This window comes from Periophthalmus magnuspinnatus, chromosome 22 (assembly GCF_009829125.3).
Source record: "Periophthalmus magnuspinnatus isolate fPerMag1 chromosome 22, fPerMag1.2.pri, whole genome shotgun sequence".
Classification (NCBI taxonomy): domain Eukaryota; kingdom Metazoa; phylum Chordata; class Actinopteri; order Gobiiformes; family Gobiidae; genus Periophthalmus; species Periophthalmus magnuspinnatus.
This window is the reverse complement of record NC_047147.1, coordinates 9,802,201-9,825,420: the sequence shown is the minus strand read 5'-3', so window position 1 is coordinate 9,825,420 and position 23,220 is coordinate 9,802,201. Positions and strand designations below refer to the sequence as shown.

The 23,220-nt window shown below is 37.8% G+C and overlaps 2 protein-coding genes across 3 annotated transcripts in view; one reads left to right on the top strand and one right to left on the bottom strand.

Annotated features, from left to right (window-relative positions):
- The first annotated feature begins 58 nt into the window (after nt 1-58).
- rtn4ip1 (reticulon 4 interacting protein 1) lies at nt 59-6,308 on the top strand. Its single transcript, XM_033987854.2, has 9 exons — nt 59-565; nt 1,256-1,407; nt 1,630-1,698; nt 2,281-2,405; nt 2,513-2,561; nt 2,888-3,024; nt 3,393-3,576; nt 4,998-5,090; nt 5,222-6,308. The coding sequence occupies exons 1-9, from the start codon at nt 292-294 to the stop codon at nt 5,345-5,347; spliced, it is 1,209 nt and encodes a 402-aa protein (XP_033843745.1). The 5' UTR covers nt 59-291; the 3' UTR covers nt 5,348-6,308.
- crybg1a (crystallin beta-gamma domain containing 1a) overlaps nt 5,730-23,220 on the bottom strand; it is a 31,065-nt gene continuing 13,574 nt past the window's right edge. Inside the window, exons 1-22 of one of the 2 annotated variants that reach the window (XM_055230978.1) lie at nt 21,927-21,990; nt 20,076-21,415; nt 18,362-19,206; nt 13,431-18,199; nt 12,778-12,816; nt 12,550-12,668; nt 12,250-12,427; nt 11,815-11,954; nt 10,966-11,092; nt 10,472-10,507; nt 9,763-9,923; nt 9,355-9,481; nt 9,124-9,269; nt 8,785-8,911; nt 8,669-8,698; nt 8,219-8,328; nt 7,991-8,123; nt 7,781-7,920; nt 7,474-7,597; nt 7,248-7,406; nt 6,482-6,644; nt 5,730-6,205 (exon numbers count right to left, since the gene is read on the bottom strand). In XM_055230978.1, the coding sequence (XP_055086953.1) occupies nt 6,117-6,205; nt 6,482-6,644; nt 7,248-7,406; nt 7,474-7,597; nt 7,781-7,920; nt 7,991-8,123; nt 8,219-8,328; nt 8,669-8,698; nt 8,785-8,911; nt 9,124-9,269; nt 9,355-9,481; nt 9,763-9,923; nt 10,472-10,507; nt 10,966-11,092; nt 11,815-11,954; nt 12,250-12,427; nt 12,550-12,668; nt 12,778-12,816; nt 13,431-18,199; nt 18,362-19,206; nt 20,076-21,415; nt 21,927-21,929 (9,105 nt within the window). In that variant the 5' untranslated portion in view covers nt 21,930-21,990 and the 3' untranslated portion in view covers nt 5,730-6,116. Of the gene's footprint in view, nt 6,206-6,481; nt 6,645-7,247; nt 7,407-7,473; nt 7,598-7,780; nt 7,921-7,990; nt 8,124-8,218; nt 8,329-8,668; nt 8,699-8,784; nt 8,912-9,123; nt 9,270-9,354; nt 9,482-9,762; nt 9,924-10,471; nt 10,508-10,965; nt 11,093-11,814; nt 11,955-12,249; nt 12,428-12,549; nt 12,669-12,777; nt 12,817-13,430; nt 18,200-18,361; nt 19,207-20,075; nt 21,416-21,926; nt 21,991-23,220 lie in introns of those variants that run through there. The other variant, XM_033988706.2, reaches the window with a different exon arrangement.

Genomic DNA, 23,220 nt, shown 5'->3' with positions numbered 1-23,220 from the left:
AGCGGAAGACGCAGCGATGTGATTGGTCAATTTTGTCCCTGCGTCAAATTCACAGGACGTACGGAAGCGGCATGTTACAAGAAAGGAAATTTTCGAAGCCTCTCGTCTTTCTAAACAATCATTATGCTTTTTTTTTATATAAACAACTAAAGCTGCAGACGACGTAATTTTATTTGATTTTTTTAATCTGAGGGGAATTTTCGTTAAGAGCTTTCTGATACATTGGTTTTGACATAGCTAACAGTGTAGCTTTGTGGCTTTCCATTTATTTGCACTTTTAAAAGTTAAATAATGAGTAGATCTGTACATTTAATTTATAAAAGTAACACGTTGCCTTTTAAAAATAAGGCGTTATGTGTAAATTCAGTAGTTTCCAGACAGAGACAGTTCAGTACCACAAAGAGCTACTTGAACATAATGCCTGCCTGGGTCATTGATAAATATGGGGGTAATGATGTTCTAAGGTTCACCAAAAATGCTGCCTTTCCCATAATAAACTACCCCAATGAAGTGATTGTGAAAGTGTGTGCTGCAGGACTGAACCCTCTGGATGTCAGCATGAGAGGTAAGTTGTCTATCAGTAAGCTCTTGTGCAAAATTGATGTGTGAACATGATGGATGAAAATAACCTTGCAACCCTGTAATGGATGGGGATCAAATAATAGATAATTGTGATTATGTATTTGCAATATGATCATAAGAACCAGAAAAGAAGCTGAAATGTCTATTTTCTCTTTAATATACTCCAATAATGTAAACACCCTAAAGGTGTTTTTATCTGGCAGTTTTTGTCTCTTCACTTCCCATTTTCTAAAACTGATCACATACTCTAGAGGAATGGTAACAAAAAGTAAAAGAAAAGTAAAATCATGATTCACAGTCATATGATTCTTGAGAAGATGTCTGTGTCACAGTTATATCACAAAAATCAAAAACAAAAAATATATTATGACATCTCCACTGATGGATTTTATTTTTTTTAACATAAAGAGTATTATTCAGTTGGCCTACGTGTTTGTGATTTCTTAAATTCTGGTAATATTTCCTCACTAGAACCTGTGAAAGAGAGTGGTTTTGGGTGGGGTTGAAGTATGAACAGGAACAGGCACACACATTTCTAAGAATTTGGAACTATTAACTAATGTATTCATATTATTTAGGTTTTCAACTCCTAGTACGGATCTAGTCAAGTTGTTATAAAATAGTTTTATTATATTTGATATTTTATGACTGTTTCTCGCTTCTCTGTTTTTAGCTGGGTATGGTGCAGCAACACTGTCAATGAAAAGAGATCCTCTTAATATCAAACAAACAGGCAATGAGTTTCCACTGATTTTGGGAAGAGATGTGTCCGGGGTCATCATGGAGTGTGGCTTGGATGTCAAGTATTTCAAAGAGCGTGATGAGGTAAACAAATGCAGTGGACAGAAATGTAACCTCATCATTATACAAACAAACAAGCCCAGTGAATCATGTGCACATTTAGTATTTATATCAACTGTAACCCAAAGATGTGTTGAACCATTTATTCATTTATATTTGTTAAGCAAAGCACCATAATCACCCACACAACATTATGAAGAAGGTTGTTTTGGCTTCAGTTATAAATGCATTGTTTTGGCTTCACAGGTGTGGGCTGCTATTCCTCCATGGAAGCAAGGCAGTTTGGCTGAATTTGTGGTGTTGAGTGGCAATGAGGTATTACTCAAATACATAGTCAAGAGGTGGGCGATGTGCCAATCAGTGTTTCAGCATCTACATCACAATCATAATTTGATCACTATCCATGTAGTTATATGCCATTAATAGACAACTCAAGCTATCTTCTGCTTGTCAGACTTCACACTTTACCCTAGAAATCTCACTCAGAAAAAGACCGAGGCTGACTAATAAGGAAGGAAGTCAGTAAGGAAATGTGTACCATATATTTAACAGAGGCACTGAATCACAGTATAATGATTTCACCAAATAGAATTTTGTCTCAGGATCAGATCACATTTGCCATATTGTTCCAGCCCTAGACAATGCTTCTCCAAAGTGTTTACCTAAAATAATTTTGTTCTTGTGCTACGATGTAGAGGCAATTAATTGTTTAACATATTGTAATATTAAATGTGTTCAGAGTCAGATACAATGACTTGATATATGTTTTGTTTAAACACAAATAAACGCTATAATAATGTTCTAACTATGAAAGCCCATACATAATAGGCTATGCAATTGCATACTGCATACTACTGGTAATTGCTTATTCATTTTTGTATGTGTTATTCTTCTCAGATATCCCTCAAACCCAAATCACTAAACCATGTGGAAGCTGCATCTCTCCCATATGTAGCAAACACAGCCTGGTCAGTACTGGTCAACACTGGTGGACTCAATAAAGAGAACTGTGCAAATAAACGGTCAGTGAATACACATTTTTGAGTATTCTTTAATATAAATCCAGTTGGTGCTTTCTGTTGTCTTCTTGGTCCTAAAAACTATATTAACACTGGTATGTATGTTACAGGATTCTTATTCTTGGTGGCTCTGGAGGTGTGGGGACATTTGCCATACAGGTAATTTGATTATTTGAATATTTATTTATTGTAGTGTGTGTAAATTGACTACACATTGGATTATGCACTGAGGCAGCTGAGTGTCAGACTATCCCACTCTCCATTCTGTGACCTGAACGCTGTAGCTCACATTACAAGGTCATCAAATCAATAATGCATTTATCTGCTCCACAAACACTCCATTACAAGTCCCTACAGTTAGAGTCCTTAAGTCTTTCTTTACTTGTGTCTTTTGCTGTCTTTTTGCCAAAACACCATGTAAAACTTAGATTACAATGATACTACATTTATGAATCAAAACATTACTCAGACAGTTTTTGTTGTAGATGTTGAAGGCCTGGGGAGGACATGTGACTGTCACCTGTTCCCAGAATGCTGAGCACTTTGTCAGGGATCTGGGGGCAGACCATGTGGTAGACTATACGGCGGGACCAGTAGAGGAGCCCCTTAGAGCGCTGGAAAAGTAAATGTGTCACCAAAACACAGCACAGACTTTCCCTTTATGCATAAATGACACCTTTTTGTTTTGTTTCCATAGTGGTAAAATCTTTGTAGTTTCCGTCTCAGGCATACATCCCAACATCTATTTCATATCATCACAAATTTTCAGTTTAGGTGATTTACTTAATGAATTTCTTAGAATTCACACCATTTATTGAAGTTTTAAATTAACTATTTTAGTTCCAATCTGAAATCTCAAAATATGCATCTTTATTTCTGGTCAACAACAGTTTTAACACATTAATTACTATGTTTGCATGTATGTATTAATGTATTTATTATTTTTAGTATTAGTTGTGAGATATTATTACAATGTGTTTTCTGTGACAGATTTGACCTAATTCTTGACAACATTGGTGGTGACACAGAGCGCTGGGCACTGGAACTCCTGAAACCATGGACAGGTGCAAAGTATGTAACCCTCGTCACCCCTTTCCTCCAAAACACTGACCGACTCGGAATCGCAGATGGCATGATGCAGACCGCTGCTACCATGACAACTAAAGCCCTCAAGGTTAACTTAACTTTTAAATATTTACTGTATTATTCAAAGCTAGCTAAATTTTTAAAGCTTATTTGTTGTTTTCCAATCAAAAAGATACCAGGATTGTTTTGTTTTATTCACATGTTTCATTCCCCTGTGATCTATACTTGATTATTTAACATGTTTGGGTTGTCTCACTTGAGTGCTCAAAAATCACATAAAGAGCCTGAAAAGTGCCTAATATAACAATTATACTAACATATTAAGGAGCCTAATTTGAATTACTATGATTTGGTGTTTCTAGAACAGTCTCTTCGGCCTTTTTAATGTCTTCCTAACTTCAGCCGAACAGTGTTCACTTACAAAGTGAGTAATACTATACCTTAGCACAGTCGCTTCCTGTTGATTCATTAGAAAAGGAACTGTTGCCACATAGCATGGTAATTGTATGCCATTAGTTTGCTCATATCCACCATTATAAACCATTTTATTTTTTATCTATAAAATACACATGAATTTTCAGCCCGCCTTTGTACCCCCAGAGCTATGTGCTTGTGTCTACTCTTCCTGTCACTGAACCGCAGATTGGTGAAAACAGTCCCTAAAGCAAACACTGCAAAAGCGGTGCATTGGTGGTTTTTGCATCACTGCCACAAGACGCCACCTAATTTTACACTTGTGTCATAACCACAAATCCTGATGTTGTCACTGTTGTTAGTGTAGGTATTTTTGAATGATTACTCAGTTATATGGTAAATGGTAATTTTTAAATATAGCACTTTTTCCAACTTCAAGGCACGCAAAGTGCTTTACATCAAGGAACCACTCACTGATTCACACACACATTCATACACCACTGTACACAGACACTGGGAGCAAGGTGTCTTGCCCAAGGACACAACAGCAGCATTTATTTGTGGGAATCGCCCCACCAATTTATGGGTCAGTGGATATGGCCACTCTACCAATGATGTTTATGTTGGGACAAAGATTCAAACTGCCAACCTTCAACTCAGTGGACAAACACACCAAAACCAACTGAGCTACTGTCGCTCAGTAGTAACAGTAGCTCTAAGTAGCTCAGAATTTTTAAATCATAGGTTTTCAAACCTCTCTAGGAGCAGCACGTAGAGCAGCATGGTCTCACAGAGAGGATACCTAGATAGATATTATTTTCTTTTAATGAAAATATTTTTGGAGTGTATTTTCATACCATGATTTATTACCTTTTGATATGTGTAACATAATTTATCTCTATTGCCTTCTGTAAATTATTGTTCAGAGGATTGCAAACTGATTTGAAAATCTTATAGCACCATCTAGTGGGTAGTTTCCCCAATGCTCTAATCTAAATGAAAAGTTATATGTCCTGACTTCAAAAGAGTTGGTTCTTCTTTTGAGATTCATTCTAAATGGCAGCTTGTGACAATTTCCACTTAATTTATTTTCAGCATCTGTTAAAAGGAGTTCATTATCGATGGGGATTTTTTGCTCCAAGTGGCCCAGCACTCGACGAAATAAGAGAAATGGTGGATGAAGGACAGGTATGAAGTGACATATTTCACAAATCATGTTATTCAAAGTTCATATTCTTAGGTGTGATCAAATCAATCCATTGGTTAACTGTAGGCCTCACCTTACACATGATAATGAACTTTCCTGTTTGGTTCCTTAGATCCGACCTGTTGTAGAGGAGATCTTCAGTTTTTCCCAAGTTCCCAAGGCTTTTGAGAAGATGGAGAGAGGACATGCTCGAGGAAAGACAGTTGTCCAAATCAGTAAACCAGGAGATGTCTCATAGCATATAATATGCTGTGTTTTTGCTGCTTTACATGTACTTGAACCTATGACTACAAAACGGTCACATTTTCTGCTGTTTTTTTCTGTGTGGCTGTTGTACAAGAAAATTATTAATTTCCTTTGGAAGAGATTTATTTTCTCAATATGCCAATAATTTGATTTCTCTAATTTTTGTGGTGCTGAGAAAACAAAAAACACATTTATTTTCTCAATATGCCAATAATTTGATTTCTCTAATTTTTGTGGTGCTGAGAAAACAAAAAACACATCATAATTTGTTGTTATAAAATAATTACATTGATACATATTTTAAAATGAGATAATTTAACCTTTAATTTAAAAAAGTATACATACCACACTTCTGTAAATTTGGTATTTTTTATTTTATGAGAGCTGTGTCTTATATTTACATATTTACAGTCACAGTGGGCAGTGCTATTTTTGAAAATTGAATTACAAAATGCTTGTGTGTTCCATTTTATTCTATTTACAATCTTATGTTATAAAGTAAGTATCAAAATGTAAACACCTAAAAAAATATCAACATTTTATGAAAGGAAACACGTAAACCAAATTTACATATTGAATAAAGACGCAGGACTTCATGTTTGCAAGGCCTGGCATGCATAGAAGTACCACAAGAGGGAGATGAGTGCAGCAATGATACAGGGCAGAGTCCCACACACTGTAAACCATCAAGGTAGAGTGTTTGGTTTCAAATGACATAAGCAGGTCTTTAGGGTCCTGTTGGACATGCTTATGTAGAAAACTTAGATGATCTCTAAAATCCATCGCTGGTTCAATTTTCTTTTATCAAACTGGTTAAGAATGACTTGGTTCTTGTCAAACTGGTGTCCACCTGAAAGACAATGCCAGTTGTACATTAATAATAGTCATGCTATGATTTAGGGTGTTTTGTCCCGCTCTAGTCCTGGTTTAGTTGTGGTCTAGTCTTGATTTAGTTCCAAGATTAGTCCTAGTTTGGTTACAATTTTGAGGTGCTGAAGGCAATATTTGTTGCATTTCTTATTTCACACAAAAGATGGTGCTGTTGGATTAAACTGCAACAGCTTGTATATCCATTGACCTACATGCAATATGCAAGAGAAATAAATACCATGGAAAAATGACTCACCTTTGACCTCCAGGACCAGGTCGCGTTGCAGATGGCAGCGCACAAAACCATCAGGGGTGAAGTTCCACAGTTGGTTTTCTTTTCCTTTGTTGGGAGAGACACACAGGCGACTTCCTGCCATCAGCATACTGCCTGTGGTCTCCAGGAAACAGCCCTCCAACAACTACAGGCAAAAACAACAATGTCTTTTACTTTATATTTTTATGTGACTGTTTATATTAGCACTAAATATACCAAAATATCTAGCAATCAAACAATATATAAAGAATTCCATTGCAAAAACAGATATTATTAATACAACTGTTAAATGGATTTTATCAAGGAGGCATGGAATAATGTGGCTTATGAAAACATTGCTATGCAATAATTAACTTGCATGTCTTTGATAATTTTTTAAATGGCACTAACTGTTTTACAGTTGAACTCTTCATATAGTGGCCTCTTTAGTCAGATCTCTGGAGGATGCTTTGGCGTAATTGTTATTTCCTTTTCCATTGTCCTTACTGTCACACCCTTGTTCTCAGGTATTTAGCACATGCATTCAACAGACTAGAGTATATTACCAGTACTGTCCAGTAATAACTTACTGACCATTACCATAGTTTTAAGCAGTGGAATGTAACATGTGTTTATATATATATATATATATATATATATATATATATATATATATATATATACACACATTTTGTTTCTCTCTGTACCATGTTCTGTTTGCTTTGTAACAAGAAAAAAGAAAAGAGGCTGCATAATTATGCATGTGTACCTTGCAGGAGAGTTGTCCGTCCTGATAGAGCCACACCTGCTCCATGCCTCCAGTCTCCTCAATAGCTTGAACCCTCATCAGTTTTATGTCATCCAGAGTCCCAGTCAAAGAGAACAAATGTCCATTCTCTCTACTGCGCAGACGAAAATACTGCTCTTTCTGTTGGAAAAAAAACGTATAAACTGGCATTTTATAATAGGTGTAATTACATTAGTATTTTAATTACTTGAATTAATGGTCGCAAAGATCCTATCTGTTCCCATCCACTCAACTGACACCAGTTGTCCACTTGACCAGGCAACAGAAGTAACTGTCGACCGCTGTAGTTGCTGCCTTCATAGATAACCCACCTGTGAAAAAGTGGATATTGATAAAACTGTGATACAATAATTATTGTAATAACTGCAATTTCTTTAAGGTTTTAAACATTATTTTAGTAATTCCTTTATGGTAAAAAATACCCCAAGTAAAGGAAAAATTCAATAATTAAAGTAATGTCAGGAAGAGCGCCATTGAAATAATTATGCACGTACATTCCACCTTCCACCACCAGAGAGCGCACACATCCATCGTGTCCGGTCTTGCTCAAATTCACAACCCCATTTGACAACACTATCCTGCGGCCTTTACAGCCTGCCTTACTGAATAAGATTATGGAAGGCAAAGAAAACTCCTAAACAGAAAAAACAGGGTTAAGTAAATGAATCAGTTCCTAAAATGTGCATATATTGTTTATTACGTACGTGTCCAATTGTCTGTAGGGAGCGGATTATAGTGTCTTTAGATTGCAATCCCATAGCCTCTGTGTTGGGGTACTGTCCCTCCTCTAACACATGCATTCTTTGTTTGAACTGTGCCCCTTCATACATTACCCAGCTGGAACACAGAGGCACATGGGTTAAACATTCCCTTTTAAATGTCCGAGTAGCACATAAAATTTGTGTAGTGATTTTTCTGTGTTTGGGATCTACCTGCCGGACAACACTTTACAGGACCTGGGCACAAAGTCATCTAGAGTGTCCACACTATTCTCAAGAAGAACAAGTTGTCCCTGAAAGTCTGGCTCAGAAAATAACTGAATCTGAAAAACAAGGAAAAGGAAAGGTCAGGATACATCTATAAATAAAGTAATGAATAACACTTTATAATACAGCTTAATTATCCATAATAAAACATGAATAAGGAACAAATTTATAATGAACAAATAGTTTATTAAGAATGAAACTTAGCAGCTAGTAAACTTAATTAAGGGGTTAGAGTTAGGACCGTGAGTAGTAATTAGTTCTTAATATGCCTGAATCATTCTAACCCTAGCCCCAGTTGTTCATTATGGCTTAAGTCTTTGTTCATGCTTTATTAAGACTAATTAAAGTGAAGTTATTATAAAGTGCTACCAAGTAATCGGGTTACAATAATTGTACCTTCAACTTTGATGTTTTGTTCATTGAATCCTGAGGGTCAAACAAGACAAAATTAATAAAATAATTAAATTACAGGCCCATCTGAAATGACATTCAAACCTAAACTTTGTCCTTACATAGAACACAGGTTGTATGGAGGATATTCTGAAGTTTAGTGCTCCCCAGTCTTCTGGACTTGCGTAAAGACCTTTCTCAAGAACGTAAAGCTCTCCACAAAACCCTGGTTTCTCAAAAGCCACCCAACTGCCACAGACAAATGAAAAATATACAGTAATTACAGTGACGTTGAGCGAAGACCTCACTGACAACTTTGATGAATGAGCTATATGAGCTATATGTTAATGCTGTGGGCTATTCTGCGTTTATGTAGAGGTGTGTGTGCTTGTGTGTGTTTAGTGACACAATACTCAGTTACGCCAGTACATTGGACATTGTGTTTGTTATATAAAACTTACACTCCACTCTGGACATCGATAGACTGAGTTTTTGTGCTGTGTCCGACTGTTTCAAAGTCAAAGATGGGGCCCATCAGGTCTATGTTAAGACTCAGCTCCTTGAACATCTTGTCCCCAAACAGTTTAATATGGGGTGAAGTGAAGTCCTGCAGGAGAGAGTCAAATCAAAATTCAGTATTATGAAAAGGTTAGTAAAGAATCTAAGTATATCTGACAGAATGTTATACTTACAGTGTAAATGGGTCTAAGTGACAGCAGCCCATCCTCAGACCCTCCCCAGTCCTTCCAGTGAGCGTACTCCCCCTCCTCCAAAATGTACTGCTGGCCCTCGAAGTCGGCCTCCTGGTAGCCCACCCAACTGCAGAAAACGGTAAACAAGAATCAATATACTATAATGTTTTGCAAGTAAATATTTTATATCTATAAGGATGACTTAAACTGACAGTCAATCGAGCTGTGGGATAGTTTTTGTTTATAAATGTCTGCAACTGTCTAAATGTTATTTCAGTGAACATAATCCCTCACAGTTTTTCATTCATCTTCTGTTCTGGTTTTGCTTAATAATGCAAAAACCTTAATAAATATGTTAATTATAAAAATGAAAATAAATAACAGTGATGCCATGGAAATCAAACTCACAGTCCACCAATGATCTTCAGAGAGCCCACTGAAGACAGTACTTGCTTTTTCACATCAGCTTCATCTGTTGGTCCTTCTATTTCTATTTCATTGAAAGAGAACACCTCACTGTCCACCTCTATGCTCTCTCCTTCAAAGTTGGGTTTCTCAAACACCAGAGCCTGGAGAGAGAGGAAAGGGTTAAACTTGCTCCTCAGCTGGAGCTCTTATCTGTGGGAGAGCTTTATGACTTTTGAGCCCTTCCCTGTCCTATGGTGAAATGCCATTCATTCTGTGGCCCATATTACAAAAGCTTTGCAAGTGTTTGAATTGCAATAAAAAGTTATGCTTTATAATGTTTACTGGACAAACTTACAATTAGCATACATATAGTAAATACATTACATAATTTCTTGACTAGAACAATATTGTAGACGCTCTATTGTTAGCTATATTTTCATGCACGGTCCTGTTGTTAATCCCACAAGCTTTAACAAGCTTCAGTGTTTCTTAACCTAAAGATTAGTGCCAAGAACATTATTCAGAGATGAACAATGTGTCTGTCTGACTTTATGGCTCTTGGTAGAAACCCATGTGTCAGTCATCCTGAACATCCAGAATGTTTTTGTATATCATAAAATATTCTGTTGGTATTTTAAGATCCCTGTGGTTTCCTGTAATCACAGGATTAATGTATGGTGCATTTAAGTGAAGCAATTTCAAAACATACCTTAACTTCATTGGGATGATCCACCCTTATGCCTCCCTTTAAGGAAATAAAATTATATTATTCAGTATAGATGAAAATCTCTATTAACACACATATAATACACAGACATTAACTCTGCATTCTAGTTTAATAGTAACTGAAACAACTAATTAAGTTTCTACTTAAAATGATTTAAAATCTCTTAAATAGTCATTGATTAAACTAATAATTACAACTACAAACTGAGAATTAGTGTTTCAGTTTTATTCAACTAAAATCTGGAACAGTCTTCCTGAACATATGGCCTTTGACAATGTTCAAATCCAGGATCAAACCAGTTTAGTTGTGCATAAGACTATTATAAGTATTTTATCTGTATTCATGTTGTTGCTCTTAGTCAAATTTCAACCAAAAAAGAAAATAAGTATAGCTGTCTTTCTGAACAATCTTTCCATATCAGTCTCACAAGTCGCTTAAACATCTGCAGTGTAGTGTGTGAATGTAATCCTCTGTACCATTCTCAGAGGGCGGAGAGATCCAATGAAGGGCTGTGAAAACCCCCAGCTCTCAGGACAAGGGTACTCTCCAGCCTCCAAGACCTCAACAAAACCTCCGTACCCTGGATCACTGTAGACCAACCACCTAAGGAGACAAATAGAGAGAATTAAGCATTTTTGAGACAGAATTATGGCATTCACTTTACAGTTTCCTTTGAGACGACAGCCCATTTTCATCTTATTGCCAAAAAGTACAACTACAAACCCTAGATGATAACATGCATTCCTTTATGAACAGAAAACAGATGCTGAACAGTGACCCAGGGGCTTTAAAATATTTTACTTGGAGTATATCTCAACAAAAAAAAGTATCTCTCTCACAGTTATTGAAGTTATTTCTTGATTTGTCTAAAGTTGGCATGATGGCCTAATGGGGTGAAAACATGTTTGTTTTTGGGATTAGGAAACAAAAATTAAGCCTTTAAAAGTTTACATAATTGTCCTCATCTTTACATGTGTGAGGGTTTAGATAAACTGTTGTCGTCTCAAATGTATACCTTATACTTCTCCAACTTTTCACACCAAGTACCAGTAGCAGAAAATATTTGGCCTTTCGTGTACCATCAGACCTAAACCAAGTTGAAGCTGGGGCTAAATGGGACTACATCAGCTCCTTGTGGTAAATCTAAACAAAACAACACTTGAAAAAACACTGGATAAAATGGAAACTAAATCAAGCAACATCAAATTTGCAGAGAAATCTACCACCTATCTCAATGTTAATCGCAGGAAGTAGAGAAATAATCAGATATGAGCAGCAGAACACATCACATGAGTTAGAACAAACATTTTTAAGAGTGAACTTACACGCCAGAATGGACTTTGATGGAGCCAGTGCTCTGTGGTATCCCATAGGAACCAGTCTCTACAACCTCTTCATTGTAGGACATCAATATCCCCATCCCATTCACCTCCGAGAACAAGTCGATTCTGGGCACTGTGTAATCCTAAAACACAAAACCACACCACAATACAATTAAAGGTGCACTATGTCACTTTTCTCATGGAATTACAGGTGTTTTTATTGCACTAAAATACGCTTAAAAATGTACATTCTAACTTAGTATAGTTCTCTCTATAGATCTGATCTGTAACTTCACCTGGTGGCGTCACCAACATTTCTTCATGAATATAGAAAAGTTTAATGCCATACAGTGGGACATCTCCATGGAGACAAACTTCACCACCAAGAAGTTAGATAATAAAATAATATGCCAAAATCATGTGGCAAAATATGCCTACCCTAACTGCCAGTTTTATAGACCCTATGACCATGGGTGCTGTGGGCACGCGCTGATCTAAGCTTTCAGGTGGGGCTGGAGGTTCCTCTTCTGCCCAAATGTTCACGATCTGCTCTGTGGTGCCTTCATCCAGGGCAATGGTACGACCCTGGAACCCAGGCTTCTCATACAGCAACCAGCTATCAAAACAAACACATTTTTATATATTGTTATTAGCGTTTTAACAGGTCAAATCTTACAGACAATATGTTTGTATTAGCATTATAAACTCATCACCAACCGACAACAACAGTATTCATACCATCCTCTGATGACTCTGACAGATATGACAGGAGATAGCTTCAGTGAAGTAGCATCCTCAATGTCACGGTACAATTCAAAGGCTTCCCCTGCAAACTCAGCTTGTTCATGTATAACAAGCTGGAACAAAAATAAATAAACAAATAAATACAAAAATATTAAATTTAAGATGAAATAATATAATAAAAACACAACAGCAGACAGACAAATGCAAAAACATGAGACATACCTTCCCTGGTCTTTTGTGAATCCCTTTAACAGCTGGTATCTGTAAAGCAAAGATACATACACACACACATGTTTGTAAAAGAAGTTTAAATACAGTTTATATCTCACAGCACACAAACATGTACTTTAAATAGCTACATGTTTTTGCATTTATGTAAATTATGTATCCACTTTTCAGGGCTGTGGCTCAGCGAGAGGGGGCAGTGGATCAAAATTAAAAATAAACGCAGCATGGGATTTTTTCTGAGGAGAGGAAAATATTAAGTTTATAGTTATACTAATAGAGGTATCCATTTGTTTGTAGCATAGACATTTATGACATTCAACAAGTTGGCACAGGTACGGCAGTTACTGTTTTTTGCCTAAGTAAAAAGAAACAAATCAAGACATAAAAGGGCATATGATGGGCAGGAGTTTGGGCTTAGTCACCCCCTCTGCATGTGCCTGACACTTTTCACTTTAGAGCCAAAATGTTCAGGGCACAGTTCTGGCCTGTCACTACTTGAAAATTATTCTTTTCCTTGTTATAAAAACAGGAAATGAAAGCGAGGTTACCATAGATATGAGCAAACAAAACTTTGAAAAGAAGTTAAGGCTGTGAATAATGCAACTGACAATCCATTATGTGTGTGAATGAATAAGTCTGAATCTTACCTTGCTCTTTACCCTGGTCTTTGGAGTGGTCCTGGTTAGAGAAGACTGCTGGGTGAACTTTGGAGTTGAGGTTGGTGTTGTTGGACTTTTCAGGGCTGTGTCTAGCTCAGTCTTCTCAGATAGTAACACCTCATTCTTAGTTATATCTGCCCCAAGATCCATTTTTGGTTTATTCGTCTGATCCAAACTCTTAAGATTCTCTGTTTCTCTTTTCTTCTTCTTGATTAACTTTTCTAAATGATCTGGAAGTTGGATTTCAGAGAACACAGGAAATTGTGGAGCAAAGGAGGGGCTAAAGGGTGACTCACTGTTAGCACTACCCTCACTTAAAGAGGAGAAAGGTGAGGTTTGATCTGGAGTCTTCACACCCTCCTTATCAGCTCTGACGTCAGACAGAGGAGAGGGGACCGGCTTCTCTTCTGTGGGCACATCCTGTTGTTGAACTGCGGATTGAGTTCCGTTCAGAGCAGGGGACAGTTCCTCTTTTTGGTTTCTGCTGGACCTAGGGGATGACAGAAGACTGGAGAGAATAGACATCCGGCCCAGTCGAGAGGGGCGTTTCCCAATCCCATTATTCACACCCTCTTCTAGTCCACCTTCATTCACAATTCCCTCTTTAACCACACCTTTGCCATTCGTCTCTATAACTGGCCTGTCTTTATCTGCAACATTTTCTTTAATTTTTTCCTCTCTCATTGCAGCCTGTCGTTTGATTGCCATAGCTGGAGACAAATCCTTCATGAAATCATTTTTTCCTAACCCGAATTGGAATTTTTCTGGATCAAATGTTTTCTCAAAGTTATCCTCCTTGATAGCGGGCATGGCAAAAGGAGGAGACAGGTTCTTTTTGCCTATATGTCTTCTTGGGGGGAATGAGAATGGGATGCCTCCTTCTTTAATGTTTTTAATAAAATCTTCAACATCATCTGATTCCAGTAACTCATCCTCACTGGCTGAAGTGTCCAGTCTGCGCTTGTGCTCTTTCTTTCGCCGAAGTCTTTGACCATTTTCAACGTCTAACCAGCAAGACGGGGACTCCTTTATCACGGCCGGTGCTTTACCAGTCTCATCAGATAATTCACTTTTTAATGGTTCCATCCAGTGTTTTATAGATTTGTTTCTCAATATCTCTGGTTTCACAATTTCAGTCCTTTCTTTGACGTTCTTGTCGCTCTTACACATCTTTATGATAATCTTTTCAACAAAAACATCATCATCATCTTCGTTTTTTTCATTAAACCGTTGAGACTGAGATTCTTTGAGTTTCTGACTATCATTGATAAGAAGTGCACTTTGTTTCATGTGGAATATGTCATTTATTTTTTCAGTCTGGGAAAAAGTTTCAGTTCTAACTTCTGGCTCTTTTTTTAGTCCTGGTGCTCTAAGGCCACCAGGAGGTTTATCTGATTTGTCTTTTTCAATCTTACTATCATTTTCTTTTCTCAGTTTTTCTGCAGTCTCTAGTTTTTTAATTTCTTGTAGAGGTGTGCTTATTTTTTCTTCAATTTTCTGTTTTTCACCCTGAGAATGAATTGCCATTTTAGATTCTATTAATTTAGGTTCTTCCTGGACAGAGATAGCTTGGTGGCAGCCATCTTGAATTCTTGAAATCTCTGAAAGTGCTACACCAACAGATGCCTCTGAACTGCCGTCTTTACTTTCAGTCCCTTTGTAAGACTCTTGTTCCTGCTTGCTAACTTCACTATCAGAATGAACGGAATCCACTGTTTGTTTTGTGAATTCAGTTGCATCTTCTTTGCTGCTCAGTTTGTGTACTGTAGGTGTAATATCTTCAGTCATTAATTTCAAGTCACGGTCTTGGTTCTCATTATCTGAAAGCTGGGACACTGTTTCTTTGGGTTTCTGACCATCACTGATAACAGATGTATTCTCAGACTCCAATTTGATCATCTCACTTTGTTTCACAGGAGAGATCTCATTTATTTTATCAGTCTTGGTTTCTGTTATTATCTCTGTCTTTGTTGGAGTAGAATCTTGTTTCTTGTTACCTTCACTATTAGAATTTACAGAATCCTTTGGTTGTTTTACTAGTTTACTTTCATCTTCCTTATTCATTGCTGTGTTCAATGTGTCTACTATAGGTGTAGTATCTTTAGTCACTGATTTCAAGTCGTGGTTTTGGTTCTCATTATCTGAAAGCTCGGATACTGGTTCTTTGGGTTTCTGACCATCACTGATAACAGATGTATTCTCAGACTTCAATTTGATCATCTCACTTTGTTCTACGGGAGAGATCTCATTTATTTTATCGATCTTGGGTTCAGATATTATGTCTGTCTTTGCTGGACTAGAATCCTGTTCCTTCTTGTTAACTTCACTATTAGAATTTACAGAGTCCTTTGGTTGTTTTACTAATTTACTTTCATCTTCCTTATTCATTGTTGTGTTTAATGTGTCTACTGTAGGGGTAGTATCTTCAGTCACTGATTTCAAGTCGTGGTTTTGGTTTTTACTATCAGAAAGCTTGGACACTGGTTGGGACACTGGTTCTTTGGGTCCCTCAGCATCACTGCTAACAGGTGTATTCTGAGACTCCAATTTGATTATTTCATTTTGTTTTATAGGAGATATCTCATTTATTTGATCAATCTTGGGTTCAGGTATTATCTCTGTCTTTGTGGGACTAGAATCCTGTTCCTTCTTGCTAACTTCGCTATTAGAATTTACAGAGTCCTTTGGTCGTTTTACTAATTTACTTTCATCTTCCTTATTCATTGTCCTGTTCAGTGTGTCTGCTGCAGGCGTAGTATCTTCAGTCACTGATTTCAAGTCCTGGTTTTGGTTCTCATTATCAGAAAGTGTGGACACTGGTTCTTTGGGTTTCTCAGCATCACTTATAGCAGGTTTATTCTGAGACTCCAGTTTGATCATTTCATTTTGTTTCATAGGAGATATCTTATTTATTTTATCAATCTTGTTTTCCATTTTTATTTTTGTCTTTGCTGGACTAGACTCTTGTTCCTTCTTGCTAACTTCACTATTAGAACTTACAGAGTTTCTTGGTTGTTTTGCTAATTCACTTTCATCTTTCTTTTTCATTGCTGTGCTCAATGTGTCTACTATGGGAGTATTATCTTCAGTCACTGATTTCACTTCACTGTCCAATGATTCAATATTGGAATTTGTAACTGCAGATTTGCCACTCACTAATTCAGACACAATTTCTGCTTTTTCCTGAACAGATTTTGGCTTCTGATCTGGTTGACTGCTAACCCCAGCGAGACTGTTATTATCTGTTAAAGTTTCTTTCATAATCTTTACAGATAAATCATTAATTGCATTTTCCATTGTTTCACTTTCAGCCGTGACTGGTTTTGCTTCTTGAGGGAGTGCTCCAACAATTACTGTTTCTGTATTTTCTCGCTTGGCCAAGTCTTTACCTGGTATCAAAATCTTATCAACAGGCAAATCCACATTTTCTAACTTGTCATTTACAGAAATTGGTGTATCACTTACTTCTACTTGAGATGTTTCCTGGATTGTACTTATTTCAGTTTTGCCACCAGACTTTTCACTTTTATTCTCATCCGGTGATTCCTTAATATGCAAATGTATTTCTTTATCGTTTCTTGTTTCATTTTCTTTCAAAGCTTCCTCAGCTTTGGGTGTAAGCTCATCAATTACCCTTTGCTTCTCCAATTCCAGTCCATTCAAAACCTCATTCTGTATTTCTGACATTTCTGGTGATAAATTTGATATTTGATCTTGCAATGGGGTGCATTTCTCCACTTTTTCCATAACAGTTACGTCTTTGGGCTCTTCTTTGCTACTAATTTCTGAGCGCTCAATTTGAGTTGTTAACTGCTTGTCATCTGGCTGTGAATCACTCTTTTTTGTAACATCTTCGGACAGAAAAATAGGCTCTTTGTTTGGCATGTCACTTGGCGTCTCACTGACAGTCACACTTTGAATGTCCAAAATACCAGCGAGTTTCAAGCCAGTGTCCTCACAACTTTTTCCTGGTAAATTATTTTTCGCAGAATCAGATGACACTGTTTGTTCTGGTGCCAGTGCTGGGTCTTTTAAACGTTGTTCGACATTAAGATTACCAATTATAAAGTCTTTTTCCACTTCACTTGTTGCTTTGAGCAGAACTGAATTTGACAAAGCAACGTCCTGATCAGGTTTAATGTCACTATGGGTCTCGTCAGGAACAGGTTTTGCGCTTGTATCTATTTCATCCTTATGGCTATTTACTTTGGCCTGTGTTGCCGTGTCCAAAGAGTCTAGATTTTCCTGAATTAGGCTTGGCTTTATATCACCTATTACTGAGGCACTTTCTCGTGAATGTAATTTACCTCCAGGGACTGAGCCACTCCCACCCATAAAGACATTTCTATTGCTGTTTTGTATTGACAAAATCTCTTCATGTGCAGACTGCGTTATACTATCCTGCAATTGTATTTCCTTTTCTTTCACTGCTAGTTCATTTACAGTAGACTGGGTGTTGTCAATATTTGGAGTGACTGCTTTAGTTAATAAATTGTCCTTTTCCACATCATCTATTAAAATGTCTTCTTTGACAGGTGAACCTTTTTGTTTGGATGTAGGTGATATAGGTGTTATTGCGGAGCTTCTTTTTGATTTCGTTTTGGTGGTCTTCTGGCCCAGCGTTGGAAGTTTACTGACTGAAGGTGGGGGGTCTACTGGTTCCTTCTTTCTGTATTTCAAGGATGTTTGCTTGGGAGGAGAGCCAGTTGTCTCATCTTCATTTATTTTTTTGTACAGGTGTCTGGGTGATGTGATTCCTGTTGGGAACAAAAATAACATTGTAGATTCAGCAGTGAATGCAGTGGTTTACATATCAACAAAAGAGCAACAAAAGGAAAACAAAAGGAAAGGAAACTGGTCTTTTGTTGATAATTTACTATATGATACTATATGTGGAAGCATGTTCAGACATTACCCACCTTTGTCAGGACTTTCAGTAGGCTGTGTCTCAGTTGATGGTAGTAACTCTTGAATCTCCTCACTCTTCTTTCTGATTGGAGATGTGACAGGCAGCCGACTTCTGGAACTTGGAAAAGACTTATTTTCTGTCAAATTGCTGATATTTTTTGCAATACTGTCTTTGGTTTCCAAACCATTCACAAGATTCACTTTAGCACGACATTCATCTGATTTTTCAGTAATAGTTTTTGTTGTGGCCTTGTATGCAGTTTTCGTAGGGGAAATGTCTCCTCTTCTTCTGACTTCCTCTATAGAAGACCTTCTCTCTGGTTTGGTACTGACTGGAGATTTGAGAGGTTCTTTGGTTCTAATTGGTCTACGAACTCTGGAAACAACTGCCTCAGATGCTGTTTTATCAGGAGTGCCTGGGGATGTTGACCTTTTAGGGATTCTAGTTCTAGAAGATGAACTTTGATCCTTCAGTGTGGGTAACGCTGAAGCAGTTCTATCATCGCTGCTCTCTCTTTGAGTTGGTGTTGTGTCTTTCTTTGTTCCATCTGTGGATACCTTTGCTGTCACAGTTCTGGCCCTGCCTCCAGATACCGATGATGGGCTCTGTAGACCTGAAGTCCTAATTGGTTTAGCGGAGGTCTTTTTGGCCTCCTGGGCGGGTATCTGGGACTTAGGTCGGTGCATTTCTGCAGAAACTGAAGGGTCGTTGAAGTCAGTCTTTTCAATTACTAATTTCTCCTCTGCTTTGATTGGCTTCTCTGCTTTAAAATCAAACTTTGAAGTATTGTCTGCTGCCTGCGGCTCTGATTTGGACTCTTCAGGGACATCCTCTTTAAAAGGAGTAACTGGTGATCTAAAGGGAGGGAAAGAGACAGAAATGTGTAAATATAAATATAAATTATACAAAACAATAATAACTCAAATAGGGCTGAAAATAATGATTTTTTTATTGATGATTATTATCATATTTATCTGATGACTAGTCATGACTCATCCCATTAATCATTGCAGCCCTCAATCTTATAACATGCACATCATATACAATGTAAAGAAATATAGACATATAAAAATATAAATAAAATATTTCAATGTAATGCTAAAACTGGCCTATATATAATAGAGTTATTAGCAATCTGCTAATTAAAACAATTCTCAACTTAATAACAAATTAAATAAAAGATACATTTGCAATATAACATTCCCCAATTCTTTTAGAACTGACCTAGTACAAGTTGGAGTCAACAGAAACATTCATATGCCACGCTACAATTTATTACATGAGGCCACACCTTTTTCTATATGTGTGAATGTAACCATGCAAACCCAAGTCAAACAGTGCAGCAACTCTCAGTGGTTGCCCATCAACTTTTGTAATCACTGACTTATTCTGACTGTGGCAATACATGATTAGTAAACATAAAGGTGACCTTCATGTTTACTAGTAGATAGATAAAGTAGATAGATAAAGATAAAGATAATATAAAAGTTCATCTGCTTCCACTGCATAGATGTGTTTGGTCTGATTGAGAGCTGTGTATGAATATTTCAGTGTTTTCTACACCAGAGTGTGTATTGTTCTCTGCTGGTACAAAGAAGCATGGGAACTCTGTGCTCAGGTTGCACGCAGCTTTGCTCCTCTATGCTCTCTGTGCTTACTTTTCCATCAGGATCAAAAGAGGGTTTCAACAATAGCCACAGCAAAGTAAAACAAATTGTACTTACAATTTAGCCTTGCCTTTGTCCTCAGCCTTTAAACTTGTGCTGTGCTCCTCTTCAGTAGTTTTGGTCTCGTCAGAGCTGCTCTCTGAGCTAATGTTCACCTTGTGGGCGAAAAAGTGGTGCTTTGAAGGCAGGCTCACAGTCTTGCGTGTGACACGGACCTCTCCTGGAGATGTGTCTGTAATAGACTTTACTTTTGAGTCAGTGCCAGCGCTGGTGCTCCCTGGCTGTGCAGAGGCTGTGTGAGGCTCCTGGGTGGGTGCGAATTCTGGCAGGCTGCCACCTGATGGAGTACTCTCTGTGGGGGTGGCTGGTCTGTCAGTGGAGCTCTGCCTAAATGAGTCATCCTCAGGAATGACTGTAACAGGTATAGCCAGCACAAGAGGAGAGTCCGCTCTGAAGCCCTCCTCCGATCCTCTGATTAAACCATCTGTCTCCCCGTCCCTACCCCAGTCCTCCTCTCCCAGGTGTGTCTCCACCCATATGGCTTTGACAAGCACAGGGGACTCTGTCCTGGCTGGCTCATCCTTCTTGTGTGAAGAGCTCACTGCAGCACGTTCCTTTATGGCTGTCTCAGTTTGTTGAACTTCTTTAGAGCTTTCTATTGGCACATGTGCCAGGGTCTGCCGTGTGCTGATGAGGTGAGGCGTGGACGACTGACTTCCCAAAGTGATTCCTGACAGACTTGTGCTGTGTCCATTCTCTCCTATCTTCACTGAGCTCTTCTTTGTTGCTAAACTGATGGATGTGAGATTGGGAGACTTAGGGGGTGACAAAGGGCTTGTAACTGTAATTTGATTGAGTCGTTGGACACTTTTCTCCCCTTTTTGTTCCTCTGTGTGGATGTGTTCATCCAGATGTACCTGCAGCCTCTTGCTCACCTCCTCCACAACTGAATCAGCAAAACCTAAAGCGAAGCTGGAGCCAGTATTGGGTAAAGTGCTGCTCTCAAAAGTGGAAGAAGTGACGTTCTCAGAATTCCCCTCTGCAGTGCTAATTTTGCACACATACACCTCTCGCACACTGCTCTTTCCACTGCTGCTGCTGTCGGCAAAGGGCAGATCAGTTTGACCTGCCAGCACAGACACCAGACTGGCGGTGCTGGGAGTGGACGTCTGACTGAGATTATCTCCACATTCTGCTCCTTTCTTTACATCCAACAGACTGGCTTTGGGAGATTGAGTTGGTGTCTTAAACCCATCCTGTTGTTGATACTGGGGTGATCGTGGAGACAGAGGGGAATCTGCTTCTGTGGAGGATTCTGTAGGAAGTTTGCTCTTCTTCTTCTTGGGGGTAAAAAAACTGCTGATGCGATCAAACATTTTCTTTTTCTCCTCCGAATTCTGAAAGAAGACAGACAAAACATAAGTTAAGTATGAAGGTGGGACAGCTCAGCCACACCCTGTCTATGGATTTATTAAAAAAGGGAAGAGAAAAACACAGACAGTTCTGTTTGTAATGATTAAAACCACACACACTTCACAGGTCAATCTTATCAATGTGATATATATTGAAATAAGAAAAAAAGTAAATAGTTGAATACTTAAGTTAAAACAGACTCCCAATAAATCTGTGTAAATGAAAATATAATAACTAACCAATGAAACTACTGTTCGGTACAAGGGTCAACTGGATGAGGAAGAGGTCTCGGTATAAAGACAACGTACAGCTAAAGTACAAATAAAATGAAAACAGACATGCTTATACGGTAAAAAAGGGAAGAAAAACTCAGAAAAGTCCTCCATAAGGGAGACAGCAAACAATGAAAACTTTAAGCCGGTGCACGTGTCTTGCAAAATCACAACCCAGTGAACACATGTTAAGACAAGTCAACATTAAACAACATCAACATACCATTGGATAACGGAGCAGTTATAGACCCTCTTATTATAAAAATAACAAAATTAAAAATAATAGGAGGCAGTCCTGTGCTGTCTTCCTGAACACACTGGTCCAGCCTGCGGTATATTTGTGAGTCCCTGCTGGTTATTTGCATCAGAGCTCAGACACACATGGCAAACATTCGATCCTGGTAAAGTGAAAGGGTGTGGATGGAAACTCGCCCTTCCTTATTCTAAAGCAGAGCAAATGCATAACAATCTGTTATCTCCAGTGCCCTATGTGTCAGAGAGAAAACGACCTATATCAGCAATGAATCATAAACCAATACCACATACATTCAGTTTCTATATGGTTTTGTCCTGCAAATACAACATCAACCCAGTTTAACTAGGACTCAAATGTACATTTTACTGTTGTGTGCGTATAAAGGCTGTTCTGAGACACTGTGGAATATCTACATACATTTACTGCGCAAACATGTTAACGTCAGTAGCTCGGTTTTCTGGTTGCTGTTGAAGTCAATTCTTTTGTCAACACTGTCATGTACTGATCTAGGGTCACTGACAATGCACAATTGTATATAACAATTAGGCCACTAATGACAACCTTGAGCAATTTTGTGTGTGAAAATAAGAATTTCCAGCAGACTCAATGACCCCCACTCATACAAACATGAGCAGGCCACACAGTTTTCACTCATTCAACAAAAAAAACAACCTTATGCAGAAATCGCTAGGGTTGAATAATAGTGAAGAGGAGGAGCCTGGAAACTGTAGTAACTATAGAAACACTATCGTTTGTTTACACTACTGCCCCCTACAGGCAGAAACTGGAGAAGTCAACAACAAACAGCGTTGGATCTTATAATATTTCTGCAAAGGAGATAGAAAAAGACTCTATACTTATGTTAAAAAGATAACCTCAGAAGTATATTATTATGAACTTAAACATATTTTAATGTTAAGTTTAAGTTACTTCACTACAACGTTTTTGTTTTGTTTTTTTAGTTTTTTTTACAAAGTATTAGTATTAGTATAGTAAAATAATTCTCTTAACATATGGTATACATTTTCTAGATTTTCTGCATTTTGCAATAGGTATGTTTAAACAATTCAGTACAACTTTAACAAAGCAGCTAAAATGCAAAGAATTATCTGTGCCACTTGAACAATCAATAGCTTAGTGAACCGTTAGGGAATTAGGTCATTCAGTCTAAAAGGCCTTATACAGATTTTTACAGCTCGGCCAAGTCTACATAAGGCTTTTGCTATTTTGGCTACTTTAATTATTTTGCAATTTCAATTGA